The sequence below is a fragment of the Equus asinus genome, unplaced genomic scaffold (assembly GCF_041296235.1).
Source record: "Equus asinus isolate D_3611 breed Donkey unplaced genomic scaffold, EquAss-T2T_v2 contig_803, whole genome shotgun sequence".
Taxonomy (NCBI): domain Eukaryota; kingdom Metazoa; phylum Chordata; class Mammalia; order Perissodactyla; family Equidae; genus Equus; species Equus asinus.
In genome coordinates this window covers 2,738,760-2,761,765 of record NW_027225520.1, presented here as the reverse complement: position 1 = coordinate 2,761,765, position 23,006 = coordinate 2,738,760, and the positions used below count along the sequence as shown (strand labels likewise).

At 39.2% G+C, this 23,006-nt stretch overlaps 1 protein-coding gene across 1 annotated transcript in view; it reads right to left on the bottom strand.

Moving 5' to 3' along the window:
- The window catches only part of LOC139044380 (sodium/hydrogen exchanger 9B2-like), a 54,606-nt gene that overhangs the window by 5,476 nt on the left and 26,124 nt on the right, over positions 1–23,006 (bottom strand). The window contains exons 3-8 of the mRNA XM_070503876.1: positions 18,896–19,038; positions 17,907–18,034; positions 16,034–16,209; positions 12,449–12,555; positions 10,224–10,373; positions 1,433–1,541 (exon numbers count right to left, since the gene is read on the bottom strand). Of these exons, the coding sequence (XP_070359977.1) occupies positions 1,433–1,541; positions 10,224–10,373; positions 12,449–12,555; positions 16,034–16,209; positions 17,907–18,034; positions 18,896–19,036 (811 nt within the window). The 5' untranslated portion in view covers positions 19,037–19,038. The remainder of the gene's footprint in view (positions 1–1,432; positions 1,542–10,223; positions 10,374–12,448; positions 12,556–16,033; positions 16,210–17,906; positions 18,035–18,895; positions 19,039–23,006) is intronic.

Here is a 23,006-nt window from a genome sequence, read left to right as displayed (position 1 = left end):
AATAGAAAGATACTATTTTAAGATAGGAGAGATTAAAATCTGTTTCAATTCTGCAGAAGAGAAAGCTGTGACAAGGATATCTGAAGATGTGTCAGAAAAAGGGGAGACTCTGTGTGAGATCTAGAAGGAGGTGGCAGGGATGGGATCCCTAGTATGGACGGAATAATACTGTGATGCAAGAAAAGAAGGAAATAATGAGTACAGGTCTTTCTTGATGTACGATGGGGTTACATCCTGATAAACCAATCATAAATTGAAAGTCAACTTTAAGTCAAAATATTGTAAGTCAAAAATACACTTTGGGCTGGCCTGGTGGCATAGTGGTTAAGTTCGCACCTGCCGCTTCAGCAGCCCAGGGTTCCCAGGCTTGGATCCCAGGTGTGGACCTAGCACCGCTCTCAAGTCATGCTGTGGCGGTATCCCACATACAAATTAGAAGAAGACTGGCACAGGTGTTAGCTCAGCGACAATCTTCCTCAAGCAAAAAGAGGAAGATTGGCAACAGATGTTAGCTCAGGGCCAATCTTCCTCACCAAAAGAAAGAAAGAAAGAAAGAAAAAGAAAAAAATGCATTTAATACACCAAACCTACCAAATATCATACCTTAGCCTAGCCTACCTTAAATGTACTAGGAACACTTACATTAGCCTACAGTTAGGCAATCATCTAATACAAAGCCTATTTGATAATAAAATGTTCACTATCTTATGTAATTTCTTGAATACTTACTGAAACTGAGAAACAGAAAGGGTAGAAGTGTATGGGTCGTTTGCCCTCATGATCCTGTGGTGACTAGAGCTGCAGCTCACTGGCGGCTGCCCAGCATCTCGAGAAAGGATCATATGGCATATCGCTAGCCGGGGAAAAGATCAAAATTCAAAATTCGAAGTATGGTTTCTAATGACTGCATATCACTTTCATACCATGGTAAAGTCAAAAAATCCTAAGTCAAACCATCGTCAGTCGGGGACCATCTGTATACGTGTACAAATTAATTTTTGAGTATGGTACTAAAAGTCAACAGTTTTAATATGATGGCTTTTGAATGTATGAATGAATAAAAGAATGAATGAACAAACATTTCTATCCCATGGATACATATTATAGAACTGCCTAATTATCTTTAAAATTCTGGCCCTTGATCAGGACAAGCCTAGATGAACATTCTTATCGTTGGAAAAAAATTTTAAGGCCTGCATTTTCTTGATAGTAGTTAAGAGCGACACTTTTCTTTACAAGCAACAATATTTAAGGCATAAAATTTACTGTCTTAGATTGACAAACATTCTCTTCTAACCAACTGCTTAAAAGATCAGTATTAACTTTTTATATAATTGTGACAATGGGAACCACCAAATATAAACCTACTACAGATACTACAACTGAATATAAAAAGTTGATTTTAGCAAAAACACTACTTTGAAATTCTCACCCACAGTTTCTGGTCTGAGAGATGCAATAGATACCTCTGCTCCAATCAGTCCAAAGAGAAGGGGCTGGAAGATATCCCAGGCCACTGCAATAATCTTTTCAACCTCTGCCTAAAAGAAACACACATACACATACAGGGATTTTTATTATGTGAAGTTAGAAGATCTAAGAATTTTACTAATTTGAAATCTGAGTCAATTTGACCTGAGATAGGCTTTATCTATGTGGCATCTATAAATAAGAAGGTAGCTAGAATACAGCAAAAAATTGCATAAAGATACTTCTAACAGTTAAGGTATTACATAAGGTGCGTTGGTGTTGGTTTGCAAAAGGATGTTAACTATAAAGAATCTCATCAAGTCATCTCAGGAGGACTTCGACTTCTGAATACATGATGTGTGTGTCCATAATACTTAGTATTACTTTATAGTTAATTTTCACTCAACAATATGATTAAAAGATCTTGTAATATTTATACATATATCTAGAAATGCACCTTATTGCTGCATAATAATGTATGATATGGAAGTACCATAGTTTATTCAACCATTTCTTTATTAATAGACCTTTAAGTTGTTTCCAATTTTATTTTATTATAAAAGAATACTGTTTATGACTATCTCAAATCATGCACAAAAATAAAATTCCGGTATAGTGAAGTGCTGTGCCAGTTATTAACTTACTGCCCCTAGGCTCCAAATCCTCCTTTCAATTGTTGCTCTGCAGAAGATGGAGCCAGGGGCTGGCCCAGTGGCCGAGTAGTTAAGTTCGCGCGCTCTGCTTTGGCGGCCGCGGGTTTCGCCGGTTCGATTTCTGGATGTGGACGTGGCGCTGCTCAACAAGCCATGCTGGGGTGGCATCCCGCATGCCACAACTGGAAGGACCCACAACTAAAAACACACAACTATGTACCGGGGGGCTTGGGAAAAATAAAATCTCAAAAAAAAAAAAAAAAAAGAAGATGGAGCTGGACCCTTTTAAGTCTTTCCCCTTTGCTAGCTGGACCATATTAAATTTTGCCACTAGAGGGCGCCCAAGAGCTACTCCAAGAGGAAGGCGCTCGTCTGGTTCGGTGGCTCCTCCTAGCAGGATGCTTCCGCACCGGGTCCTGCGGCCCGGGTGGCTTCTCCAGAGCCAGGCTCCTAGGGTGTATGGCGGCCAGCAGCACTCAGCGGTCAGCAGCTGCCCCCAGCCTCCTCCTCGGGTGATTTCATAGCCAACTGCCCTGGGCAACATACCACCCCATACACCTTTAGAGGGTAGATTTCCAGCAACTTCTGCAGGCAGGGTACCATGGTGACTTCTCTGCCATCCAGTGAACCAAGGCTCTAACAAGGCTTGGATTCTCAGCCCTGGGTGCCGAAGTAGGTGGGGTGGGGTGGGGAGGTGGAAGCGGATGCTGCATCTCAGCCCTAGGGGTTTATAGCTGCTATTCCTATATTCTTTAGGGGCCTCTTTACATCTTACAAGACAATCCCTAGTATGGTTAATAATAAGCTTTCCCTATTCCAGTTACTATATGGTTTCTCATTCCTTCTAAGACCCTAATTGATATAAGTACTAACTTTATAACACACAATACAAAAACCCTTGGAAAAGATTGACATAATTGACTAGAATAAAACGAAAATATTTTGTGGCAAAAGAAACCATAAAAAAGGATAGGTGACAAACCAGGGGAAAATATCTGTACTATGTGTAACAGAATAAGGAGCAATATCCAATCAATAAGAAACAGACATAGAACCTAATCGAAAAATGGGCAAGGCATACGCACAAGTAATTTGTACCAGAAGAAAGACAAGGGCCAAAAAACATGAGATACTAAAACTCAGTAATCAGAGAAACACAAATTAAAATGATATACCATATATTTTTTTTGGGGGGGGAGCCATCATATTGGAAAAAAACACTAAAAAGTTTTAATAATGTCTAGTATTTATAAGACTGTAAGGAAACTCAGCAATTGGTAGGAGAGCAAATTGATAATGCTTTTTTTGTAGGGCAATTTAGCAGTACCCTTAACAGTGTCTAAGAATTTACATTTAACAGATTTTTTCAATCAACTAATAAGAATCTATGTTTTTGAACGACATTTTAACATTTTTTTACCATTTTTACACATCTAAGGATCTATACTTTCATTTACGTACTCAGCAGTTTGACAAAGGAGGATTACCTCGTTTCCCTATTTTCTTAATTTTTGTTATTTCTGGTATGTTTATTAAGGTGAAGATTCTATTTCCTCTTAGTTTATAAATGTTTAAAGACACCGTATATGAGGGGTTGGTTGATTTATTTATATAGTTCTATTCCTATATCATTATAAAGTTATGTTTTCACATCGTAAGGAATCAGATCATGACTGAGGTTCAAATTCTGCCACACACCAACTGCAAGCCACTCGCCTCTCAGCACCTAATTTTCCTCATTTGTAAAATGAGAGGTTTACATTAGATAACGTCCAAGATCCTTTATCACTTAATGACAGTGAATCGTCTGCCAAACTAAGGTCCAGATGCCACCCTTCTACATATCTTTAAATTTTACTTTTTAATTTAGTTTTTAGAGTATATCATAGCTAAAGTTCAGACTTTAGCTGATATCCATAGTTGTAAAGAACAAAAATCAACTCCATTAATTTTAGGTTACTTAGCCTTCTGTTGCCATGACTAATGGCTTAACAGAAGTCCTCGAAAGTATTTCATGTACTGAGAACTCCAATGAAAGCAGAGGCATATTGAGTTTTCTCTATCAAATTGTTTTTATTTCTAAACTTGGACAAAGGCCACAATTTGGTTTTTTTTTTTTTCTCGCTGAGGAAGATTCGCCCTGAGCCAACATCAGTTGCCAGTCTTCCTCTATTTTGTATGTGAGCTGCTGTCACAGCATGGCCACTGATAGACAAGTGGTGTACATCTGCGCCTGGGAACTGAACCCAGACCACCAAAGCGGAGCATGCTGAACTTAATCACTAGACCACCAGGGCTGGCCCCACGATTTGGTTTTTGATTGTAATACTGTAGACTAATTTAATATCAGACATGGCCCTATATATTGTAAAACTTAAAGATGAGAGAGGAGCCACAATGTACCTTCTTGTGGGTTTTTTTGTAACTTCAAAACTAAAATGAATCTGTTTATAAAGAAAATAGAGGGGCTGGCCCCGTGGTGTGGTAGTTAAGTTTGGCACACTCCACTTTGGTGGCCCAGGTTTGCAGGTTCAGATCCCAGGCGTGGACCTACACCATTCATCAGCCATGCTGTGGTGGTGACCCACATACAAAGTAGAGGAAGACTGGTGCAGATGTTAGCTCAGTGACAATCTTCCCCAAGCAAAAATAAAAAGAAGATTGGCAATGGATATTAGCTCAGGGTGAATCTTCCTCAGGAAAAAAAAAAGAAAGAAAAAGGAGTCATCAAATAGGCTAAGTACAAAAGAAGACATGAGTTCAGAGGAATGAAGACTGTGGTGTCCACTGAAAGTTAAGGCCACTTTACCTATCTGTATGCACCATTAGTAAGAATCTTCAACAATGGAAATCACTTTCCATTATGGACAAAAAGAGAAAGTTAAGAGAAACAGAAGTTTCATCATGAGTTAAATATCTACTTAAGCTGACACTTCTCTTCTTAGAGAGAAGATTTCAAGATTCAGAAGATTGAAAATATATCAAGAAAAACATCCTGTAGCTGTTAAAGTCATCAGAAGAAGCACTGCATTTGAAAACAGATGAAAAATATAGATGAAAAAGGCCTTAAAAAAGTGAGTGCATTTGAATACAATAATGGCAAGATTACAAGGAAAACCAAGCAGGAAAGTATGAGATAATGTCAGAAAACTACAGGCGCAAACCAAATTTTATAAAATATTGTAGCTTGTCAAAGCATAATTCAACAACAATATAGCTACAGCACTGAGTTTACAAGTGTTTTATTTCCATTTTCCCACATAATAGCCACAATAATTCTTTAGTGATTATTATTATTTTTCTCAGTGTACAGTTGAGGAAACTGAGTATTAGAGAAGGTAAGTGACTTGCTTGGGATTACACATCTAGACAGTAGAATCTCTGGGACTGGAATCCCAATTTCCATAGATTAAATTTTATGCTCTTTTTATTACATTGTGCTGCTCAGAGATAGTCATAAAAATTATTAGTGTGTTCTGACTAAGCACTTTGCCTTATATAGATTATTTCACTTAATCCTCCACTCTACGAAGTTGTTGCTATTATCATTCCCCACTTGAGAGATATGGAAATCGAAGACTGAGAAGTCAGATACTTTGTACATGGGCATACAGCTACTCAGGTGTAGGGCTGAGCTTAATCCAGGAAGTCTGAGTGCTCAGACCCTATGCTACACCATGGAACAAGGAGGAAAAGCAGTCCAAAACCTGGACTCATTGATTTGGTGCCTCCAGAAGTAGGGACTTGCCTGAGTACTAAATTAGAAAAGATATGGAGAGTGTCTGCCATATAAGTGATTCAATGAAGGTTTTTTTACCCTGTCTTTAGGAAATCATTTTCATATACTCAAACAGTGTGTTTTCATCCTGGCTCTGCCACTTATTAGCTTGGTGACCTTAGGCACTCTATCTACTATCTCTAGGCCTTGGTATCCTCATTTGTAAAATGGGTCTCGTATCTACCTCTCAAGGTTATTGCAAAGAATAAATGAGATAACATAGGTAAGATTTCACTAGGAAAGGAATCTTTAAGAAAAAATAAACTGAGGAAAGGTCATAATAAGAGATTGATAGATCGGACCACGTGAAACTATAAGATATTTGTGTGTTAAAAATGAACAATAAAAAAAGGCACAAAGGGCTAATATCATATATATAATCAGTACATTCAACTTTAGGAGATAATGGACAAAAAACCTATCAAAGAAAAAGAAAAAATACAAATAGCTAAATATATGAAAAAGCATTCAATTTTATTGTTAAGCAAGGAGGCATAAAACAAAAAAAGATACCACTTTTGACTATCAGTAAGGATAAAAATTAAAAACAATAATATTCTAAGGCAGTGTTTCACAAAGTGTGGTCCCCAGGGAAGCAGCATCAGCATCACCTGGTAACTGATCAGAAGTACACATTCTCAGGCCCCACCGTAGTCTAACTAAATCAGAAATTCGGGAGTGGGGTCCACAAGTCCAATTTAACAAGACTTCCAGGTGGTGCTAAAGTTGGATAAACATTATTCTAAGCTGATGACGATGTAATGATATAGGTACCTCACATATTACTGGTGGAAAAGTAAATGGATACAACTCTAGAAAGCAACCAGTTTGGTAATACGTGTCAAAAACCTAAAAATGTTCATGTTATTTGACCCAAAAAATTTAGCATTAAGAATCTGCCCTAAGGAAACGATATTGGATTTCAGCATAATTTAAAATAGCAGAGACTGGTTTTAAAAAGCTTATGGTGCATCCACGTGTGTGTGTGTGTGTGTGTGTGTGTGTGTAAAGAGACATACATAGGAGATTAACCAGAGGTAAATATGAAAAAAAAAGCTGTCAGTTCTCTCTCCGGGTTTTGGGATTACATTGATCTTCTATGTAATCAGCCAGGCTGCTGGCAATTCAGGCAAAGTTATGGCAAATGCAGAAAAACAGATGATTTGTTTGGTTTATAACGGTCTTTTCTACATGACTCACATCCTCGTTTTCTGAAGAATCGTGTAACCGGAACTGGCCGGGCCCCCTCCCTTGTCTTCTGCGCGAGTGGCTCACGTCCACTTGCGGTGGGCACCCGTCTTCCCCTCGACGTCTGTTGCTAAAACTACTCTTTTATGTTCTATTCCAAATGATATGGTTCCTTTTCACTGTTTATTTTTTATCCTATCATTTATTAATTTACAAACAATCTGAAATTGCAAAGTTTGGAAGTATAATGTTTTTAATACACTTGCTATATGTTATTCGAATAGATGTCGAAACATAAAAACGTGCCCTGCACAATGATGGTATATTCTGGTCACTTTGGAGTCGATAAACCTGAGTTAAATCCCAGTGCCACTTTCTAATTTTGTGACCTTGGACATGTTATTTAAGTCCTTCTGACTTACAGTCTCTATAAAATGTAAATGGTAATATTTTTTCAAAGGTTTTTTTGATGAGAATAAATGAGAATATCCCCTCACTGGCTAGCACAGGGCCATACGGAGTGGCAATAAAAATTGATTAATTCTCTTCCCTCTTTTCACCCATGACAGTATAATATAATGAGTTGGTTGTAATTTTTGAAGACTTTTAAACAAGTGACAACAGAAAGCATTTACCTATAAAATTCAATTTGAAGAAACTTACTACAAGCATATTTGAGAATTTTCCTGTTGAATAAATGAAAGGAAATAAACCAAAATAGTTTACAGAGCTGTTGGCTTTAGGTGGAGAAATTACAAATCATTTTTTCTTTCCTTTTATCTGACTTTTAAAAAATTTTTCAAAGTTCTACAATAAGCATATACCGCTTTCATACTCAGAAATCAAATAAACTTTATTCTAAACAATATTCTCTTTGGTAATTTATTTTTTTAAATGCTAAAAAAGGTTACCATTCAAAAGTGAAGGGACAGTTTGTAAAATGCTAATGTCAGGCAAGCTCCCAGATGCTCGACAAGGGTCACAGTGCACACACAGTGGCATGCCTTCACGGAGTGAAGACTGCGAGCTCTGTCCCGGACAAGGGGGCCAGAGTGCTCCGAGAGCAGTGCGCTGGTCAGCAGCCCAGGCAGGATGGAAGGCACTCAGCAGTGAGCGCTCAGCGAGGAGCCAGGGAGCTGAGATCAGACCCGAGACTGAACAGCAATGTGTGATCACCTGCCTCGGCCTGCAAGGAAAGTGAAGCCACGGAAAAGCAAATTTTGACAAGAGCAAATGTTTACAAGAGATGAGGGATGATAAGAGGACCCAATTTATACTGGGAAGTTTATGTTTTAGCTTTCCTCTTGTCAGATGTTAAGTTACGTGAAATCACAAAGGAGAATTTAATAATACGGGTGCTGCTAAGGAAAAAAAAGTAGACCTGAAATAAGCCTTACAGCCAAGCCTCCCCAGGAGGACGCAGCAGCCCTGGGCCCATGCAGTGCCTGCAGCAGGGCTCTGCAGAGCCTTGCTCCTTGCCTGCAAAGCCCAATCCACTGCGGCCTGCTTTCCTGGGGCCTCAGTCCCTTATCTACACAAGGCTCCAGGCAGCCCCACCAATCCACCCTCCTCTACAGCAAAGGGATGCCCAACTGCACATGTCTTGCCTCCCGAGAGTGAAAGCCTCCAACGGAGTGCCATGTGCCCACAGTGAAGCCCTGCCTCTACAGACCTCTGCAGAGACCGCTCACCTGCAGGGCACTGCACACCCAACCTCAGGACTGATAATCAACATATATTTTTCATGTAGTATTATTTTAAGCTGAATTATTTTCAACAGTTGTCTTTGGTTTTCCCAAATGATATATGTGTATTTAGTTTAGGTCACCCACATCTAATTTCTTCATGAAGCAGAATAGTATATGATCCTCTCAAGTTCAAATCCATAAAAATGTACCTTGAAATTAAATAAATGGCAACCAGCTAATTTCCATAATACACATAAAGGAAATGAATAATTTTAATGATCTTGAAAGTCAGTAAGAAAAACAGACAATCGTAAAAAATGGGCACAGGCTTTTGAATAAACTGGCTAGTAAATATATGACAAGATGATTAGCTCCACTTGTAAAGAAATACAAATCAGATCAATAATGAGAAACATTTTTCACCTGTCAGATTAGCAAAATATCTAAAGATTGAAAGTACACAGATCAGAAAAACAGATCCTTTCACAAACTGTTGGTGGGAATATAAATTGGTACTGCTGTTTAAGAGGGCAACTCAAGGGGCTGGCTGCATGGCTGAGTGGTTAAGTTCGTGCACTCTGCTTTGGCGGCCTGGGTTCACCAGTTTGGATCCTGGGCACAGACCTACTACACACCGCTTGTCAGGCCATGTTGTGGCGGCGTCCCACATAGAAGAACTAGAATGACCTACAACTAGGATATACAACTACGTACTGGGGCTTTGGGGAGGAAAAAAAGAGGAAGATTGGCAATAGCTGTTAGCTCAGGGCCAATCTTCCTCACCAAAAAATTTTTAAAAAGCATACGTTAAAAAAAGGGCAAATTGATACTATCAAAAGTATCAATGTGCATACTCTTTCATAGAGAAATCCTATTTCTAGAAATTAATCCTATAGATACACTCAAAGATATGCTATATTTTGTTGATTTTAAGAAACACACTTTTTCATTTCTGAAATTAGGAAGTGATGTCATAGTTTAATTGGCAGCATTCTTTTTCTCTCTTGGTGGCATGTAAAATAATGGTGCTTCTTAGACTTGATAGTGTCTTAGTGGTATATGCAAGGATATTTTATTGATGCACTTTTTGTCTTGGCAGAAAATTAGAAACAATTTAAATGTCTGTTAAATTAAATTTAGGCAGGAAACTGGTTAAATAAAGTACAGTACAGCTATACAATGCAATACTCTGCAACCCTTACAAAGAATAAGGGAGGCATCATGGAAATATGACCATGATACATTTTAAGTAAAAACATCAAGTTATAGATTGGTATGTAACAGGAAAAAAGGAAGTGTATGTGTGCATTTGGGCATACATTTGTATATGTACAGAAAATAGCTCTTATGATTAATTTTATTAACTTGATATTATGAAAGTATCTGGAAAAAAACTAATCTAATCAGAAAGTAGTCATGAGAAGAAGAACTTAAAATGAAATTCACCTTTTCACTGCTCCATCCCATGCCTGCAAGGAAAGCCATGAGCAACGTACACAGTCCTCCTGACCCAGGGAAACCAAGATACACACTGCTGAACACCGACAGCACAGACAGCCCCAAAACAAGGCACGCCCGCTTCCATACAAGTTTGTCCTTGAGGAGAAAAAACGTGGGTTAGCTCAATTATTTCATAGAACTGATTTTTAATTATTGATTTTTCCATATTCAGGACTTAGTAGAAAATAAAAATGTCTGTATCTGTGCACATAAATGCATGACATAACATTTACTTTCTTTTCCTTAACAAAAGTAGAGTTAGCATGTGTACAAACGCAGCTTCCCCGTTCAGGAACCTCAGTGAGCCTCCTCTGAAGTCATTGACGCAGAAGTCCGCAGGGCTGAACGGAGCAGCAGAAAAGAGTGTGTGGGCTTTGGAAGTGGACAAATTAGGGTTAAAATGCAAGCTCTTTCCCACCATTGGCTATGCAGTGGCCATATTACTTAGCCTCTCCAAGCTTTGTTTCCTCCTCCTTGAAAGCAGTTACATCATGGGGTTTTTGTGAAGCTTAAAGATATGATATCTCTATTATTTTTAGGTTCTCTATTTACTCTTTAATGTGATGCTCTCCAGTTCTTCTTTCTAAATCTTTGAATACCAAGAAACTCTAGGTGGCTGTAGACTGAGAGGAGTCTGTGGTGTTGATTTTTAAAATCTAAGCAATGTGCTCCTCTCTTTCGTTACTTGTCCCTGTTCAGCCTTTAAACTTCTTGATTGCTTTAGAAGGCAGCAGGTCCTTAGAAGGGTTCGACTGGAAGCGCACAGGCCCTGGCAGTGGATGAACTGAGTTCATACCCAGCTCTACGGCGTTCTAGCTACGTGACCTTGTTTAAGTCATCTCTCCCTGAGCCTCAGCAGTGAAATGGTCATATTAAAGGTATTCTCTTCATGGGTTATTGTGTGGATTGCACTAGATCAGCGCTTCCCAACAGAACGATCAGTTATGCTGGAAATTTCTATGTCTGTACTGTCTCTGGAAATGTCCTGTGTCTGCTGGAGCTGCATGTAGATAGTCGCTGCCCTGATGAGCACAGCGGGACTTTACTCAACTCACCTGTCATTTTATACACAGTAAGCAACAAAATGTAAGCCATCATTTTTCTTTGCACTTTGTTGCATAATTAGAAAATCCTTGAATTTTCTTTTATGCATTCATAAAATCTTTTACAGACTATTTTACTTGGAGTTTTTTTGCAGCACAATAAAAATTCAAATCAACATACATTCTGATAATGCAAACATTAATTTTCTTAATTAAAGTTTTACTTCAGTTAAGATTTGAATTCCATTCAAAATGCTCTGAAATCTCAAAATAACACCAATTCTTTTAGAAAAGAAAAGGTTTTTATATGTTTACCTATCAGAAGAGACTAAAGAGGGTAAAGGAAAACAAACAAGCCTTTGTTTCTCATTAAGAATCACTATGTACAGTAAAGAACTTCAATCTACTCGGTGAGAAAGAGACTATATTTTAATGAAATGTTAAGGTCTATCTATTTGATAGTATTAGAATCTAAGGTATTTTGACACTAAAACCGTGGGCCCAAAGAACCATTTTATATCTTGATTTAGTTGAGTATTATGAATAATAATAAAAATAAAAAATAAATTAATTAAAAAAATAAGACTTGCGGGGCTGGCTGGGTGGCGCAGTGGTTAAGCTCGCACGTTCCACTTCGGCGGCCCATGGTTGGCCAGTTCGGATCCCAGGTGCAACCTATGCACTGCTTGTCCAGCCATGCTGTGGCAGGCGTCCCACATATAAAGTAGAGGAAGATGGGTACGGATGTTAGCTCAGGGCCAGTGTTCCTCAGCAAAAAGAGGAGGATTGGCAGCAGATGTTAGCTCAGGGCTAATCTTTCCTCAAAAAAATGAAAATAAAAATAAGACTTGCATATCCTATTAGTTTGGAATTCATGTTATTTGTTTTACAGTGCAAGCTGAAGTGTACAGAATATAAATAGGAGAAGAAAATCCCAGGACTGCATTAACATCTTCAAGGTTTAGCTGTCTTCCTAAGCCTCACAGACAGCACTGACAGAGCAGCAAGCAGTTTTAAAATGGGGGTCATTTGCTAAATCACGTCCTTCACATGGCTCTGAGGGAGTGTTCCAGAATGTTTTCCCGTGACATTTTAGAGCACGACTTTCCCACAGATGGTTTCCTTTACCTGGTCACTGCTTGGGAAGTACTGAATAAAAAATCCAAGAAGAGCCCCAGCTGCCACACCAATTACTACCTCCAAAATGCCTCTGAGGACATTAAAAACCGTGGAACCTTAGACACACATAAAAAAAAATCTTCAGTCAGAACTCTAAATCCATAAATACAAAGACTTTACTTCAATCATCACACAAAGCATCTGATTACACAGAAGGAAAAGTTTACAGATATTTCCTGCTCTCCACAGTCTTAAATATATGTGACTTAAAGTGTCTAATAAAATGGGCCTATCTTATAAGAAAGGTATGCATTATTAGAGATAAACTTCAAAATAGGCATAAACTATGATTTGTGCACTTTTTTGTACATTTACTTCAAAAAACTTTACCTAAAGGGCCTAAGAAAATATGAAAGATAAAATTCATGATTCAGAGCTAATTGGTATGATATGCATAGGCTGGGTGAGTAGACTGATCTAGTTTTCAAACAGCCATTTAATAGCCTGATTTTTTTGTGTGTGAGGAAGGTTGACCCTGACCTAACATCCGTTGCCAATCTTCCTCTTTTTACTTGAGGAAGATTGTCGCCGAGCTAACATCTGTGCCAGTCTTCCTCTATTTTATGTGGGACACCGCCACAGCATGGCTTGAAGAGCAGCGCTATGTCCGTGCCTGGGATCTGAACCCACGAATCCTGGGCCACTAAGGCAGAGCACACGAACTTAAACCATTACCCCACAGGGCTGGCCCTACGAGCCTGATTTTAAAATAACAAATGTACACTGATTTTAGTAGGTTTGATATGTATAGAATACAGGAACTTAATTTGAGAATTAAAATCAAGAATCTTTTCTTACTATGATGAGTGTAAAGGACTCATTCCTTCTTGAATGTTTATTCTAAAAGCAAACTGAAAACAAATTATTTTTGAAATTGCTCTTAGAAGAATCTTTATTTCTTACTCAGCTTCTTTGAAATAATAGAGAGGTAAGTAGAACCAATATTTTCCCCCATATCATACAGAACTTAGGAAACTTTAATTAAAAAAACTTTGTGAACACATTGTGCAGAAAATTATATTAAAGTTGCTCAAAGGGGCCGGCCCAGTGGTGCAATGGTTAAGTTCACACATTACGCTTTGGCGGCTAGGGTTTGGCAGTTTGGATCCCGGGTGCAGACATGGCACCACTTGGCAAGCCATGCTGTGGTAGGCGTCCCACATATAAAGTAGAGGAAGATGGGCAAGGATGTTAGCTCAGGGCCAGCCTTCCTCAGCAAAAAAGGGGATTGGCAGCAGATGTTAGCTCAGGGCTAATCTTCCTCAAAAAAAAAAAAAAAGTTGTTCAACACATAAAGCCCTTCTTCACACACTATTCTAAGAAAAAATGTACTAACTAGTTATTGTGGGTTTTTGTCATTGTGGTTTAGAGTACACAATATGTCACCCCAAATATGCCACTGGGGCATAAGGATTATTCTGAGTTGAAGGCAATTGAGAAGAAGCAGATATAAGAAAAGCTCTCTGCCCTCTCACTATTTGCCCAAAAGCAGGACATACATTCATAAAGGTGTCCCCTCTCCTTTTTACCAGGAAGGACAGAAGTTAATCACTGAGACAACTTGGGACACTTATGGGCCCTTATCAGCCCCAAGACAGCACCAGAGGAATTCACATCACAAACTTTGCTAAAACAAGCCCTTATCTACCGTTAGGTCCCCATATGTTTCTTTTCCCACAATTTGCTGCCTCTAGAAGCTCAAAGCTCCTTTATCTTGTGCTTCTCCACATAATTATTGTTCTTTGCTAAAATGCTGAACAAGCCCAAATTCTGACCGCTCCTTTGACTTACTCATCTTTGAGGTCTTGTGTAAGCACAATGCACACGTTAATAAACTGTTTTTCTCTTGTTAGTCTGTCTCTTGTCAGTCTGATTACAGGGCCCCAGTCAACGAACCTGGTGTGGGAAACGGTTTTTCCTCCCCTACAGTTTCAATTATCTCTTGTATTTAAAAAAATGATTACCTCTGTAGTAGTTTTATTTAGCTAGGACAGCTCTCTATTAGGTAATAGTGTGACTGTCAAAAACATTTATCTGTGATAATAGTATACGTTGCAAGATATTACAGTAAATAATTTACTATAAATGTGTAGAAAGTAACTAACCACTTTCAGTCTCCCGTATAGTAAGATTGTTTAAAAGAAAAAAAGACTTCTTGGGCCCCACCTCTGAAAATTCTGATGCAGTAAGTCTGGCCGGGCCTGGGATCCACATTTTAAAGAGGCTCCAGGTAGCTCCTATCCAGATGGTCTAAAGACTGCATTTAGTAGGGCAGGGCAGAGGGTACAGAGTATTGTCAAGTAGGAAGGTTCTTCAGGCTAGCCCCACCCCCACCCCCACCCCTCAGATTATGAAAACCCCAGCAGCCGCTCCCCACGGCCCTCCCTACCCTGCTCCTGTGTGATTTTAATGCAAACTCTGTTGCTCTAAAGCTGTGGTTTCCATTCCCAAAGATTATGATTTAAGTGGCCTAAGGTAGGGCCCACATATGAGTATTTTTAAAAAGTTCCCAGGTAATTATAGTGTGCAGCTGAGGCTGAGAACTATTGTTTTAAAGGTGTATACCAGGAAGCAGGGAGAATGTACGATTGGACAGGTACAGTAGAGTTAAAATAGAGACAAGGGTGTAGATTCGACCTAATTGGTAATAGAGAATCCTTGCTGGTGCTTGAACAAGAAAGTAAGACTATCAAAACAATGCTTTGAGAAGATTAATTCACCAGTGATACACGGTGGGGACTAGACGTAAGGCAACTTCAGGGTGTGGGAAGAGGTGAAGTACTAGGTAATTGGCATACGTCAAATATAGTCATAAAATGGGAGGATAACCATGGGGCAGAGAGACTGAGAACACAAGACTTTCTAAGGTGTGTTCCCACTAAATAATCTGAAGCTAAACTTAGCCCACAATTACATTTTGTCAATAATATGAAATTGCAAATCTTATCTTCCAGTCTTGGAAACAGATTAAAAAGTGAACTTAAATGTGTGCTGTCCCAAAGGATAATAAAGGTGTTGAATAACAGTAGGGAAAAAATGCCTTAAGTTCCTGTTTTATTACTACTTAAAACAAAATATGTCTGTATCAGACAGTTATTAAGTATTAATAAGATACACATTAAAATAATTATTTCCCCTAAAATGTTAAAGACGAGAGAACAGAAACTGTCCCTCCCACTTGGACTACTTTGTCCTTTGTGCTCACTGAAACACCTGCTCACCCTCTGTGCGCAGTCTCGAAGGCTGACCCTCCCGGGTGGCTGCATGCAGAAGCTGTTCTCCTTCTTTCGACTTTGCTCTTTTGAAGCCCCCTCACGCACCTACCACAGTACTTGAGCATTTTATATTTAGAGGGTGAAGGGAGTAAAGACAAGAAGCCACTGGTTTCTCCTTAGGTATAGAACTAACTCTTGGAGTTGCTTTTTCTATTTTAATTTGCCTTAATCAATTATCAAGGAAATATGCCACACTCACAACATCATATCTATGTCGCTAGAGCATAAGAGAACAGCACACATGAACTGATCAGTTTACCTGTGGAAAAGGCCATGCCCAAGCACGTGTTGAAGCCAGTGGTGGCCAGAATGTCATCAAAGCTGCCAGCAGCCATGAGTAAGGTCGGGACACCTTTTTCAACACCATAGCCCCCTTCCTGCAAAAGGAGCATTGAAGGCACCACCACAGCTGGAGACACAGCACCTAAGACAAAACTAAGCAGGCAGCACTTTAAATATTTATGATAGCATCTTCTTCATTATTACTATTATTAGTGAAATTATAATAACCTCCACTCTTTCAGAGGTTACACTTTAGACAATTACAGTCTTTCAAAGGCAGTGAGGTCCCAAACAGAAACACACGCACAGCTACAAGTTCTACAGAACACTTCTTCTGAGCGTGGCCATGGACAACTTGCGTTGGGACTACGCAGCCTGTCTGAAATCTGTATTTACGGCTGGTCTGGGAGACCTAATGGGGTGAGGCCCCAGGAATCTGCCTTCTATCTAAACAAAACATCCACGGCATGAGGTTTGAAAAACACGGCCATGGACTTTTTGGATTGGAATCCAGTGATGCGAGGCCTTCTATCAGGACCTGGCATGTAAAAATCAGACAACAGATTAGAAGAGGAAGGCCATAGTGACAGTAACAGTGACACTGATAACGGCAGCAGTAGGATAGCAGAAAGCATTTATGAAGCTCACTATGTACCTAACACCATTTTAAGCACTTCACATATATTAACTAATTTAATCCTCACAACCACCCTATGAGGTAGCTACAATCATTATCTTTGTTTTGCAAATGAGGAAATGGAGGCACAAAGAGATTAGGTAATTTGCCGAAGATCACATACTGGAAAGTCAGAGCCGAGATTTGAATCTAGGCAGTATAGCTCGAGAGTGTTAACCGTGAGAAGTAAGTAGTTCTTACTTCTTGCCTACTTATCAGCACCAAATTATTATTATTTTTTTTAAAGATTGGCACCTGTGCTAACATCTGTTGCCAATCTTTTCTTTTTTCTCCCCAAAGCCCCCCAGTACATAGTTGTAGACTGTAGTTGTGAGTGCCTCAGGCTGTGCTATATGGGACGCCAATGCCACCTCAACATGAGCCGTGGGGCTGGCCCCAACACCAAATTCTTACCAAGTACTTTCATATTTATTTACTTCTTATGGCTCTTAAATCTTAGAAGTAGGAACCGGGGGCTGTCCCAGTGGCATAGTGGTTAAGTTCATGTGCTCTGCTTCGGCGGCCCAGAGTTTGCTGGTTCAGATCCTGGTGTGGACCTATATACTGCTCATCAAGCCATGCTGTGGTGGCATCCCACATAGAAGAACTAGAAGGATTTACAACTAGGATATACAACTATATACTGGGCCTTTGGGGAGAAAAAAAAAGAAAAGAGGAAGCTTGGGAACAGATGTTAGCTCAGGGCCAATCTTCCTCACCAAAAAAAAAAAGAAGAAGAAGAAGAAGAAGAAGAAAGAACTAACAGCAGGAGGAAAATACAGCAGAACAGATAATCATAAGAGCCTGGTGAAAGGAGGAGGAGGCCTGTGCTAGGTGTGGATCACCGTTGAGCATTCGTTATCCTTTGTATGGACTTTGAGGAGAGATCTGGCATCTCTCACTGGCATGGAATCAGGCATAATAAAAGTCTATTACTTCCTCAATAGTTTAAATTATTATAAAACTGTCAAAGTTAGCACCTACAAAGACATACACTATATTTTGAAGTTATAATGTTTATATGCTGGTATATTAATAGTCATAATATTATGCTGGAATATCTGTATTGTATTTTCTGATGTCCTTACGAAAATATTATGCATTCACTTGTATAGCGTCAGAGAAAGTCCTAAATGTCCGTGTGTATTTTCATACGACAAAGAAAAATCATTACCCCAGTATAAATCCCCATTGCCACGGCAAACCCATTAGGAAGTGGGCAAGAAGAGCAGATGAGCATGCCTCCACAAGACAGGGACCCATGGCTAATCTTACACAGACACCCTTCAGCTTCCTCAGGGCCTGAAATATAAAAATAGACATACGAAATAACCCTCTAAAGACACACAGAGAGAATGACATTAAATGCTTTTTCTTCAGTGTTCAGACTGTCTGGATCATCCATCATGAATTTTCCAGGTAATGAGTTTTATTTAACAAACATTTCAGTGTTCTAAGTGTTTTAGAGTTGGCTTATTAGTCCTCATAGCAACCTATGACACAGGGGATAATATTATCATCATTGTTTAGATTTTCTCATCCAAAAAGGCACAAGTTAAAGCTGTTCTCCAAGATCATGAAATTAGTGAGTGGTGGAGCTTGGTTTGAGCTCGGCCAGGCTGCTTTCAGAGTCTGTGCTCATAACCTCCACACTAGCTGATCTAACCGTCTCGGTGTTGGCCATATGTATAATTTGTGGCCCCAGAATGAACCTGATGTAAAGGCAATCCTCAAGAACATTCATTCCTGCTTTCAAAAGCAAACACGAAAAAAGCACACTTTGAGACTCATTCTGTATGCTAGGCAGTTTTCTGAGCCAGCATAGTTAGTCCTAAACACTCGTATAGGGCTTTCCACACCAAAAATATGATGTCTTCTCTCTCACAACCCTTATTTATAACTACGGCCTGTATCTCTGTCAGAGAAAAGGGGAGCCTTTATTCTTGGTGCTGTCCCTAGATAGACAGTAACTCCACCTTTCTCCAAGAGAGAGTATGGGAACATCTTTTGGGGACAGTCCTGTATGAAATAAATTTCATTCTGTCGTTCTGAATGCTGTGCAAAGTGTCCACATCCATTTCCTAAAGCTCAGTCATTCTAAATACTTGCAATATTGGAAGAACAAAATTCCAAGTCAATAATTAGAAATTTATACTTCAATACCTGTGGATCAAGCCCAAGGCCAGCACAAACCAATATGACAGATAGTGCTATACTTCTCAAAGCGGAAGACCACTTCTGCTTGATCTGTACGTTATCATTGATGACAGGGATATTTCTGATGAGAAACCCAGCAAGCAGCATGCCTGGGATGGAGAAATCAAACAAATCTTTAGTTTTCAAATACAGAAAATATTTTCAGTACTTTAGATGTAGAAGAGACTATCCCAGGATTATAATCCCAGGAACCACTTCTTTTATGCTTAGTCCTTAGATGAAATTATGTCAAACTTTTAATGAAAAAAAAATTACAGGAGCTAAGAAAAGGCTTTAATATGCAGATAAAAATGAAAGATTAGAATAATTAATAATTCATTAATAATTGAACCTGAAAGAGAGAAACAGGATGTAGTATTTGGGTAGAAAGTATGATCAAATTCTGAATATAAAATGTTTTAATACAAGGCCCAATTCAGTCATCTCTTTGTATGCAAACAGCAGAAAGATTCTAAAATTATTTACCATGCCAGATTACTTGAAATATCAATACCTATATGGGCTCTATTTTACCTATTTTCAAACCAGATAATTTAATAAAAAACATATAACCTGCTTTGCAAAGGCTTAGAAGTGAGTTATCATGAAATAGACATTGTTCTGTCATGTCAGCTGGTGGCTCTTCTTTCCTTCAGCCATTCAACATTTATCAAATGCCTTCGGTACTTTCGACACTATAGTAGGTATTAGAGATATTGCAATGAACAAAGGCTCAGTACTATCCCTCAACAAGCTTTCAGTCTATGGGGGCAACCTCAATTTTATGGAAGCATGAGGAGGCCTTATACAAGCTGAGACAAGGAAGGGTGAGTCAGCAGGGGCCAAAGAAGGGGAAGGGGAATGAAGAAGGGGCTGGAGAAGTTGAGAAGTTTCTGGGAGAAATAACAGTTTCTTCCAAGGTATGAAGGGAAAGTGTGACACATTCTGGGAACTGCAAGTAGTTGAGTGTGCCTGAGGAAGCCGGGTAGTTTGTCAGAGAATCCTGCCCTCCCTGATACCACATGCCCAGATAGGGGAAGGATTTCTCCTCAGAGACTGCAAGCCGTCCACACTCCGTTCTTCTCCAGCAGGACTCTTTTCTTACCACGTCCTTATATGGACCACACTTCAAAGGACTAAATAAATTTACTAACTTTGGGTTGTTTTATATGTAAGCTATGAGAATAGAGATGAATTACAAGTATAGCTTTTTGTGACTTGTTCCAGACACCATTAGGCAAGGAAGCATCTCTTCCAGGCATTTCTCATTGCTGCCATTTAATCTAGAAGAAGTTATGAATTCTGCAGTCATGATCTTTCTAGAATTTTTGAAAGTAAGAACCAGCCTACAATAGCTGTTTTTAAAAGAATAATAATATATTTGCTCATGATAAAATTAAACCATGACAGACAATGTAAAGTGACCAGTACATGTCCTACCCCAAGTGCAACTTTCCAGCTTCATTCCCCAAAGGTTTCCACTGTCCAGAGTTTTCTGTGCCCTTCCAGAAAGTTTCTCTACCTATTAAAGCATGCTTCTCTGTGTGTGTGTACGTGTGCTCTTTTGCACTGGACACAAATGAGAGCATGTTTAAATACCATTGTATAATCTGTTTCTTTTCCACTTAACAATATATCGTGGACATATTCCCAATGATGCACATATATATTTGCCTTGTTTTTTTTAATAGTTGGAATAGTTTCTCGTTGTGTGGAAGTACCATAATTTTTGGACTAAGTAAGGGACTTGAAGGAACTTTCCAGACTTTTCATTACAAACAGTGCTGAAATGAGCACAGTATTTATTAACTGCATGCCAGACCCTTACTCTACCCTGGTAATGCAGAGGCGAGCTACACCAACATGGGCCTTGTCCACATAGAGCTTACATATTTGTAGGTTTGTGCAAGTATATCCATAGGATAATTCTTAGCAGTGGAAATGTTAGGCTCCAGGGTACAGTGTATATCATTTTTATAGATATTAATGAATTACCAGCCAAAAATGCTGCACTAACCTTACATTTCATTAATTTGTCAACAGTTCTTTACTGAAACTTAAAATGTGAATCTAAACCAGCCCTAAATTGATTATAGCATACAACTACCTGAAATCAAAAGGAATAATAGTCTAATAAGAACTCACAAATATGTAGGAGTTTCTTTTGGAGTTTTGGAGGGGATGAAGGAGCATTTTTCATTTCTGAGATGAATGTACAAACAATTTCCCTGAGACAGTTCTGTTTGCCGATGGCCTCCGTTGATGTGGCCACCTGACTGTGATTAGGAAGGCGCCCCCTCTGGCCTCTGAGCCCCTGGGGGGGGCCTTTCCCTTGGGTGTGGAGAAAAGAATACCTTCTTTGATAAGGAGTATTCTTCTTTCCTCCTTAATTTCTATTACGGAAATTTTTTAAAACATGCAAAAATTATCAATACATGGCCAATCTTATTTCATCTACTCTCAAGTTATTTTGAAGCAAATCATTATTGAAAAAAATTTCCAGCAACCCAGACCATCAGCAAAGGAAACAATGTCCTAGGAAAGTTGTTTTCACATTCATTTTTGGAATAAAAAATGCTCCTTCATCCTCCATCTCTGGCAATTATTTCAATGAATTTTTAAAAATATGGAATAGGCAATCACCACACATGTCTGCCTTAACAAGTCTTCTTTATGGATTCAGATAATGTTTCAGTTTTAGATACTGGCCCTAATACGCTAAGAGCCAGTAAACTTCTGTCACAAGCGTACCACTATAGAAAGGGATGGTAAGACACATTACGTACGTGACTTTTAAGAATGATTTCAGTGACCTCAGGAGATTTCATGTAATCACAAAGCCCAAGGATTTATCATTTTGCAACATGTGTATTTTGCTTGTTGCAATAACAGGCATGGAGTGGAAAAGAGAAGGATGAGGTGTAAAGGGCCTTTTCATGGCGTCTAGAACAGTAGTCCTCAACTTAGGTTGCATATTAGAATCACCTGGGGAGCTTTTAAAAATTCTGATACCCAGGGCTACTCCATTCAATTAGTTCAGAATCTCTGGGGTGGGTCCCAGGCATCAGCTTTTTAAAAAATTTCCCAGATGATTCCTACGTGCAGCCAGGTTTGAAAACTTATGATTTTTCTGTGGAAAGTGTGGTCTTTGAGCTTATTAGAAAGGCAGAATCTCAGGCCTCACCCCAGACCTACTGAATTAGAGTCTGCATTTTAACAAGATCCAAGGTCATTCTCTGGATAATAAAGTGTGAGAAGCTCTGACTTAGATGCAGGGGTTAGTAAACATTTTCTGTAAAGGGCCATACAAGAAACACTGCAGGCTTTGTGGGCCACATGGTGTCTGTTATAAGTTCTCAGCCCTGCCACTGTAGTATAAAAGCAGCCACAGACAATATGTAAATGAATGAGCATGAGTGTGCTCCAATAAGATCTTATTTACAAGAAGAGATGGTTTGCCAACCCTTTATCATAGCACACAGGCATATTTAGAAACAGCCCCCCTTTTGTTTTTTGGTGAGGAAGATTTGCCCTGAGCTAACATCTGTGCCAAGCTTCCCCTATTTTGTATGTGGGACGCCACCACAGCATAGCTGACAAGGGTGTAGTCCACAGCCAGGACCGGAACCCACGAACCTGGGCCACTGAAGCAGAGTGCACGGAACTCAACCACTACACCACCGGGCTGGCCTAGAAACAACCCATTGTCATAATAATTCAATTAAAAACTTTAACAAAAAGCACCCATGATAAACAATATGAATTAAGTGAAATAACTTGAATTTTACCTAAATTGAAAAATATATTGAGAAACAGTGTAGAGTAAGATGTAAATAATTCTACTTCTTTTTACATTTAGTTTCAATTGCTCACCACAAATTCACAAGAAAATAATTTTGGTCTATGTTAACCAATCCTGAGGTCCTCACTAATAGAAAAAAATTTTTACTTAGGAAATGTGTGTGTGTGGGGGGGTCTGGCCCTGTGGCTGAGTGGTTAAGTTCATGCACTCTGCTTTGGCAGCCCAGGGTCTCACTGGTTCGCATCCTGTGCACTGACCTAGCACCGCTCATCAGGC